At 35.3% G+C, this 9,546-nt stretch overlaps 1 protein-coding gene across 1 annotated transcript; it reads left to right on the top strand.

Annotated features, from left to right (window-relative positions):
• Positions 1-7,926: 7,926 nt before the first annotated feature.
• LOC141595564 (uncharacterized) lies at positions 7,927-8,337 on the top strand. Its single transcript, XM_074415532.1, has one exon. The coding sequence runs from the start codon at positions 7,927-7,929 to the stop codon at positions 8,335-8,337; it is 411 nt and encodes a 136-aa protein (XP_074271633.1).
• Positions 8,338-9,546: the final 1,209 nt, after the last annotated feature.

A 9,546-nucleotide genomic window follows, 5' to 3' on the forward strand; every position in this document is an offset into this window, starting at 1 on the left:
AGTAATTTTGAATTACTAGTCAATTTGTTAAATGTGATTTATTTAATTTGTAAATGATATTTAATTTGTTAAATATGCATTTTAAATTAAAACATGACATAAGACATGTCACATGTCACATGACATACAATTGTACAATTGACAAAAATAAAATGGACTCCATATTACACATCAAAACCGAAAATGGATGGGCAATTTTAGAGGTTTTGTCTTTTTCATTTGTCTTATTCATTTGTCTATGACACTTGATAGTGACTTGACCATGACAAAACCTTACACCAATTTGTCTTGTGAAGACAAAAAGGAAAAAGAGAAAGGGTCCTAAAGACCCTAGACCCACCGGTTTTGAGGTGAGATTATAGAGAGTTTTCTCTCAATTTTTCATTTACTCTCTCATGTTTTATGAAAAACAAACATTCTCTCTCTTGTTCTTCATAAAATCAAGTTTTATGAATCAAATTTGTTCAAATCAATCACTAATAATACTAGTAGTAGTATATGAGTATTAGTAACCGATTTTAAGGTAAACCACATTACAAATATCTAGTACATATTATATTGTGGGATTTTGGGATAGTCTTGGGTGCTACTTATTGGAGGGCTTCTATTTTGAAGTCATGGATGTTCGTCCATTATTGGAAAGCTCAAGAACTAACAAGAAGGAGATCTTGTTGGTGCCCATAAAACCGAAATCATATAGTAAGAACAATGATTTCTTCTCTTATCTTATTTATGTTTGCATGCATAAGATTTGTATTTAATTTTATGATTAAATTAAATGTCACATATATGAATATGTAAAGTAATGAGATTGTACCCAAAACTAAACAATTTTAGGCGGACCAGTGAAATGACAATTGAAACTACAATATTACAAGGAACAATTCCATGAAAATTCTGTTTTCCATGGGAAGATGTTTGAGGAAGATCCAAGCATGCATTACATTGCAGTGCAAGGAAGCAATAAAAAAAAGCTTAAATGTTATGTTCTCAATAAATTACCTGTATACTTCTCTTGTTCGTTCCATATCCTCAGCTTCAAGTTCCTCATACAAAGCGTAATTGATCCTAGGAATCATTCAAAAGAGAGTGAGAAATTGCACGGGTTACTGAATCAAATACAGAGATTCCAGTAAACGTAACTGACATTTAAACACAATTAAGGGTTACAGTTTCTATATTCAAACTTTCGAGTCCCTATTTTAATCTACTTACATGCTTACATGCAAGCAATATACTGTTAAGTTGCGCAATGCCATGAAATCTTAAGACTTATACAGTTATGAAGTTCCTAATTACTTCCAAATGACATAAAATCTTAGGAGTTGTGCAGTTATGAAGTTCCTAATTACTTCCACAACCACAACATGAGAAAACCCTCCACTGGCCCATAAGTTGTCAATTAATGTATGTGACAGGGGGCTCATAGTGTGATACAATGAAGAAGAATATGGTTTATATCAAAACATCAATACTTACCACAAGTAAATGTAACGTTGCCAGTAGCGCTTCTCCTCGGCCGGAGAAACATTCGCTATCGCTCGTTCATATACTTCCCTAACTCTCTCTTTGATACCCACACTTTCCTCTAATCGAATGTAATCAAACCAATTGTCATAGTTAAGGGGATTTTTCCTAACCTCGTCCTCATATTGAAATCTCCTTTTCCCCACTATGGCATCATCAATCCCCTCTTTATCCCCGTATTGCTTCTCAAATGCAACAAACTTCTTATAAACCTCCTCAGCTCGTCCTTTAGGTATATGATCCACGCAAATTTATAGATGCACCGAGCACGATATGTCTCCTTGCACTTTTCCTCAAACTCAGCAAATGCCACAAACAGTAGCTCAGCTTCTTCATCATCAGCCAATATGTTAGACCATACTTGGTTGATGATGCCAAGTTTCATTGTCATTTAATGGTTTAATTCTTAGTTATTGTTAATAGCATTTGAAGTTTAAAATTACTCATCAAGATGATGCAAGAATGATCAAGACGAAGAATATCCCTAGCCTAAGTCAAAAGTTGTAAACGAGGGCGTGTAACATACTCAACTTGTCAAGTGACAGCAGAACCATGCAACAGTTCAATGCACTGTTGCATCTGATATACCGATGGAGATAATTTTACAAAGAAAAATTTCAAGCTTACAAATGTTTAAAATTTTCATTTCAGAAATCTTTTAAGCAAAATTATAAGAGTAACATGCTTTATCATATGAAAAATATCTAAGCTTTTGGATTCAAAGAAATACATATGCTTTTCCTTAAAAAGGGAAACTTTGTCCTCCTTAACTTAAGGAACCATGTCCTTTGCTTTATCATCAAATCTTTTGAGAGTTGCTGAAATCTTTTCATTGAGCCTTGTGTAGATATAATATCAGTTACACTACTTTAAAATCATTTTAAAATAATGAAAAGTTTTCATCATTTCCAAAGCTTAGATTTTTATAATAATTTTTCTACTCTTAGGTGCTTGTTCCTTGCCTATATAAGGAGCTCTCTACCTCATTCAAAACCAAGAATTTTAAGAGCACTTTATTGAGTAATCTTTGCAAAGCATTTCAGAGTAAAAAACTTCTGTTTTTCTTTAAGTATTTGCAAAAACGTTTTAAGTCTTAAAGTCTTCAAAAGTACTGAAATATCTCCATGTATCAGTCTGCTGCACTGTTGCTTAAAGAGTATGTTCCATGATTCTCGTGTTTAGGTCTTAATTGTAATCTCCATGTTCTTAAGTGAACCACTGAGATTCTGACTTTGTAAACCGTTGAGATAGAACTTAAGTCTTGAAGCGGAGTAGCTTTGAGCAAGAGAAAGTATTGAAGCGGAGTAGCTTCAAACAATTGCAACCGGAGTAGGTTGGCGAGTTATTTTCATTGTAATGGTTTAGTTAAGTTTGAGTAAATTTCTAAACAAGCAATAAAATAACGGTTGGACGTAGGCTCCGGAGTAGAAGCTGAACCAATTTTTTAAACATCGTCTTGTTTGTTTATTTACTTTTACGTTCTTTTATCATTCTACTTTTATTCATCAATCTCGCTTTACCATTACGGCAACAATATCACTCATATCTTTGTTGCATAGACCTGCTGTACCTCTTGTGAACTTACAATTCATTAAGTTTCTCAAGTTTGTACTTAATAGCTCTTACTTGTGTTAGTCTCTAACTAAGTAAAGGAGAAATTTTTTTAAAAGGTACACCTAATTCACCCCCTCCCCCTCTTAGGTGTTAATCGTTCTTAACTCTTCAATTGGTATCAGAGCCTCGTGCTCTTGATATTGGTTAAATCCAAAGAGTTGATCCTATAGTTATGGAAGATTCAAAACACACTAAGTATCCCATCTTTAAGGGAGAAAACTATGCCTGGTGGAAACACCGCATGGAGCACTATGTCAAAAGTGCGGACTATGAATGTTGGAAGATCATTCAAAGGGTCCCTCGATATCACGGTCACTAATACCGATGGTACTAGTGTCCTTAAATACGAGGATAAATATGTTGAGGCTGATTATAGAAAGGTCGAAAAGAACTCTAAAGCCATGTACATTCTTCAATATGGCATTGGTGAACAAGAGATTAACCGGATCTCCGGTTGTACCACGGCCAAAGAAATTTGGGACACCCTAAGCCTTGCTTGTGAGGGAACGTCACAAGTTAAAAAGTATCGTGTTGATCTTCTCATGCAACAATATGAGATGTTCAACATGACAAGAGATGAGTCAATTAATAGTTTGTCTTCTCGTTTTTCTAGTATTGTCAATGACCTCAAGAGTCTAGGTAGAAACTTTGAATCCGAGGACTTAGTCCATAAAATCCTTCGTAGCTTAACTGAAAAGTGGCAACCGAAGGTTACGGCTATCGAGGAAGCTAAAGACCTATTACTCCTCACCCTTAATGAACTAATGGGCTCACTCATGGCTCATGAGCTAACCCTCATGAAGCGTTCTAGTGAAAGCTCTAAAGGGAAATGGCTCGCTCTCAATGCTCTCTCAAGTGATGAGGAGGATGGAGATGACGAGTTTGCAATGTTCACTAAAAATATTGTTGGAATGATTAATGGTCGAAACTCTCAAAGGTATAACAACAATACTAGCAAACGACGTTTTCCAAAGAAAAGGTCAAGTTCCACAATTGGTTGCTTTAAATGTGGTGACAATGGTCACCAAATCAAAGAATGTCCAAAGTGGAATGACATCAAATATAAGGAAAAACGTGACTTTGCCAAAAGAGAATACAAAAGCAAAGTGATGTCGGCTATTTGGGGAATGTCTGATTCCGAGGAGGACGATGTCCTTGAGGAAGAATTAGATGCCAAATTGTGCCTTTCTTCTCATCTCAATAAAGATGTTCCAAAGTCATCAAAGAAAGAATACTTCAAATGTCTTATGGCTCACTCAGTTGATTCTGACTCAGATTCTGAAAATGAGGTAAATAATCTCAAGAAAAAGGTTCGATCTTTCTCCAAAGATAAAGTTTGTCTTCTTTTAGACCAATTTATTGATAAGTGTCGTGTCCAAAATAATAAACTAGAAGTTATGCAAAATAAAATTGAGGACATAGCTGAAGAAAATGTCAATTTAAAAGAGTGTCTAAATAAAGTTGATCAACCTAGTTCATCATTGAGTCTTGAAAAAGAGATTAAAAAGCTTCGAAAATAGAATCTGTTTCTAGCTAAAAGGGTCGATGAAACGCATGCAACAGAGCACTGCACTGTTGCATCTGTGTCCTCACTAACCAAAGAACGTGACCAACTCTTGATTGATCTAGCAACATGTGAAAGTCAAAAAGATGATCTTGTCAAAATTGCTGAAATGTTGAACGACGAGTCAAGTCATGTTAAAAGTGCTTTAGATCGAGTGCAAAAATCAAACGATGACCTTCTTGTTCAAATTGAAACTCTGAAAAAGGCTGAACAAACCCATGCAATAGATGATGCAACTATTGCATCTGAGTCTAAAAAGGAAATAGAGACTCTCACAAAAGATGTGTCTTCATTAACTAATGAACGTGACTCTCTGCTAGCTGGCCTCACTTTGAGTAAAAGAGATAACAAGCAACTTGAGCAGATTAGCTTATTGCTAAGTGATGAAGTAAGACATGCTAAACACGCTTTCGACAAAGTAGGTCAACTAAATCTTAATCATCTTGCTAAAATTGAAACATTAACCAAAGAGCTAGATGAAGCTAAGATGTTTTACTTAAAATGGGAAGGAAGTCAGAATGTTTTGGAATTTCTTCTAAAACAATCACAAGAATATGAAAACCGTGCAAAGAATGCTGGACTTGGTTTCAAATGCAACAGTCACAATCACTGTTGCACTCGAAACCATGACCCAAGCAAAACTGATTTTCGAAGAAGAAAGTATGATGGCCTTCCCGAGTACATCATTTGCAACTACTGTGGTAAAACTGGTCATGAATTTAATAATTGCGAAAAGAGAGTCCTTGACTTAGAAAGAAGTACTAAAGTGGCTAAACAAATTTGGATTAAAAAGAAAAAAGTCAAGAAAGTCGTTGTCAAGAAGGAACCCAAGCTTGTTTGGGTTCCTAAACTAAACGTTTGATTTATTATAGGCATTAGCGAGAGGCAGCAGCAATTGGTACTTAGACAGTGGATGCTCTCATCACATGACGGGAGATGAAAGCCAATTCCTTTCGCTAGAAGCCTACGATGGTGGCATGGTGACTTTTGGTGACAACAAACGAGGTGAAATCATTGGTATTGGAAAAGTTGGTAAATCAAAGTCACTATGTGTCGACAAAGTGTTGCTTGTCAAAGGTTTGAAACACAATCTTCTAAGCATATCACAATTGTGTGATCGAGGTAACATCGTTGAATTTCTTGCTAGTGAATGTAGAATAATTGATGGAAAGACTAGAAAACTTATTCTTGAAGGAAAACGTGTCAAGGATGTTTACATGACTAACCTATTTTCATTGTCGGGTCAAACATTATCATGCATGAGTGTTCAAAACAATGACCCTTGGCTTTGGCATAAACGACTTGATCATGTTAATGCTAAAACACTTAATACCCTCAAAAGACTTGATCTAGTAGATGGCATTCCTAACATCAAATTTGAGTTTAAATCACTTTGTGACGATTGTGTTAAAGGTAAAATTAATAAAGTTCATCACTAAATAAAATTAATAAAGTTAAATAAATAGGATAAATTGATGACTAATGTTATGAGAGGGAGATAAAAAGTTTGAATCAATTTTTTTAATTTATTTTGTATGTTTGAGACTTTATATTTTCTTAAATTTTTTTACTAATAAGCAGGTGACACATAATAATAAAAAACGAATTTTTTTATGACACATGGCTTAGTGAGATGACTTAGTGAAATATTTAGTCTTGCCTTTTTATAATATTGAACTTTACATACCAAATTTTTGAATAACATGGAAATTATGATTATTGTTATATAATGGTGAGGGGAAAACAAAAAAAATCATAATTAAGAAGATAATAAAGTTAAATAAATAGGGTAAATTGATAACCAAAGTTATGGGAGGGAGATAAAAGGTTTGCATCATTTTTTTTTTTGTGTTTGCAACTTTTTTTTTATTTTTTTTTAAAAAAAATTTATGAATGAGGTGAAATATAAGGTTTTGTTTGTCATGTTGAACTCAAAGCTGGTAATAATAGAAACTATACATATATGAAAATTAAAGGGTTAAACAAATAAAAAAAATGGAAAAATAAAACAATAGGCGAAAGTAGTAACTTACAACATAACAATAAAGAGCTCACATCAAAGAAGATCATGACATTGAATCCTATAAAACACAACAAAATAAAGAGGTTAGATTATTTTACTAATAGAAATGTTAAGAAAAAATAAAAAAAAAAATCAATATCAAGATATACACAAAAGATATGTAATAAAGAGATGAAGCATATATATATATAAAAAATGCTATAACATTCAATAAGATTAAGAATTCAAGAGTAAGGTGAAAGGTTGAAATTAAGTTACAAACTTACAATGAATGGGAGATGAGGAAAAACAAAAGTGGAGTAAATGCATAATAAAAACATCTTGAATGTGTTATTATTATTATTATTATTATTATTAAAACTTAATTAGACATGAAATATTATAGCATATTAGGAGGTTTTCGAGAGTTGTCACATGACAATTAAATACTACTCAAGTTAGTCTTTTAATGGTATTTTTTAAATGATTTAGCTAGTCATTTAACCATATTGTATAGATAGAAATATATTTCAACGTGGACATCGGCAATCCAAAGGTATTTTGGCACAAAAATTGGGGAAGACGATATTTTGAAAATTCTATATGTAGTTGATTCATATGTGGGTGGAGTAAAAAAACAGAGATTACTAATCCGATTTTGGTTCTTTTTAAAGAAGGAAAAAAGAGTAGATTAAAAAATAATTTATTGCTAGGTGGCTTTTAGTCGTTGTCTACGTGACATTTATAATCCTAGGTGGCTTTTAGTCGATGTCTACGTGACATTTAATAGATGTTTCAGGTAGCCTTTTAATAAAATTTTATAGATTAAAGTGACACGCGGATTAAGATGTGGCATTGCAAATGCATACGTGGCTTTTCTTTATTCTACGTGGCATTGTCTGCGTGGCCTTTTAAGACTAACCTTTTAATAAGATTTTATAGATAATAAAGTGGACGTGCTATGTTAATTAGTTTCCTCCCTAAATAGGTATTGGATTGGTGATCAAGAAAACGTAAGTTAGTATGAATGTATGCATGTTCCTTGCTTTACTTGTAGAATTGGTTAAGCATCCTATTGATTTCATCTAAACCCGTGTTCTTGTTTCGCGAGTTTTGAGATTTATGGTATAGTGTATCGTTTAAGCCTTTCGAATTTAAGCTAATTTGGAGTCGTTTTTGCGTTTTTTAGATTGATAGGTTGTCCAGTTTTAAGTAAACAATGGGTTCGTACAAGGAGTCGGACCCTAAACTAGGGTACCTGACAAAGAGAGACACGGAAGTAAAACTACCACGGGCAACACGGGTCAAGAACAAGACCCCTGCTTCCATCCAAATTACCGCTGAACAAATCTTGAGGGAAGCACGTGAGCGACAAGAGGCTGAAATCCGCCCTCCTAAGCAAAATATCACTGATTCCACCGAACTTGCGGACTACCGTCTGAGGAAGCGTAAGGAGTATGAGGACTTGATTCGCAGGGTGAGGTGGAATACAGGGGTGTGGGTTAAGTATGCCAAATGGGAGGAGTCGCAGATGGACTTTAAGCATGCTCGGTCAGTTTGGGAGAGAGCGTTGGACGTTGATTATAGGAATCACACATTGTGGCTTGATAGAATACAATCCCTTGAATAGGGTTGTTGGTATATTAGCATATATATAGAGATCATTTACAAAGATGTTAGCTAGCTACAAACTAGGAAACAATAACTATAATCTAGGAAGCAATATTAACAAATAAGCTAAATATACTCTATACAAATATAGGACGAGATATTGACTAATACACCCCCGCAGTCGGAGCGGGAGCGCAGAAAACGCTGAGGCTAGAACGGAAACGAGTGAATAAGTGCTTAGGTAGGCCTTTAGTGAAGATGTCCGCATATTGATACTCGGCTGGAACATGTAACACTTTGACAGTGCCAAGACGGACCTTTTCGCGAACAAAGTGAATGTCAATCTCAATATGCTTAGTTCGCTGATGTTGAACTGGGTTGCCGGATAAATAGACCGCATAGACATTGTCACAATAAATAAGACTTGCGCGTGAGACAAGTACATAAAGTTCAAACAACAAATTACGGAGCCAGCAGGTCTCGGCAACAACATTGGCAACACCCCGATATTCAGCTTCCGCACTAGACTTAGAGATAGTTGGTTGGCGTTTGGAGGACCAAGAAACCAAATTATTACCAAGAAAAACACAATAGCCAGAAGTAGACCGTCGTGAGTCAGGACAACCCGCCCAATCGGCGTCAGAATATGCAGTAAGCGAATGATTGGCGGATTTGGTTATAGTAAAACCATGATCAATGGTTCCCTTAACATATCGCAAAATGCGCTCAAGGAACTAGAAATGTGGCTCACGTGGGGCGTGCATAAAAAGACATACCTGTTGAACGGAGTAAGCGATATCGGGCCTAGTAATGGTGAGATATTGAAGAGCTCCGGCGAGGCTGCGATATAATGACGAGTCCACGATGAGCGGACCAGTCGTAGATGATAGCTTAGCGCCTGATTCGACCGGTGTGGAGACGGGATTACAAGAACCCATATTAGTGCGCTGTAATATGTCACGTGCATACTGTGCTTGGGAGAGAAATAAGCCATGTCGATTTCGCTGCACTTGTATTCCCAAGAAATGATTTAGCTTCCCAAGATCTGTCATAGCAAACTCAGAGGACAATGCCGTAATAATTTCACGAAGAAGGCGGGCATTGGAAGCTGTCAATACAATATCGTCAACATACAATAACAAATAGGCCATGTTAGCACCATTCATATAAATAAATAATGATTGATCGCAGGTGCTACTCGTGAAACCCCGTGATTTAATAAATGTCG

The sequence above is a fragment of the Silene latifolia genome, chromosome 8 (genome assembly GCF_048544455.1).
Source record: "Silene latifolia isolate original U9 population chromosome 8, ASM4854445v1, whole genome shotgun sequence".
Lineage (NCBI taxonomy): Eukaryota > Viridiplantae > Streptophyta > Magnoliopsida > Caryophyllales > Caryophyllaceae > Silene > Silene latifolia.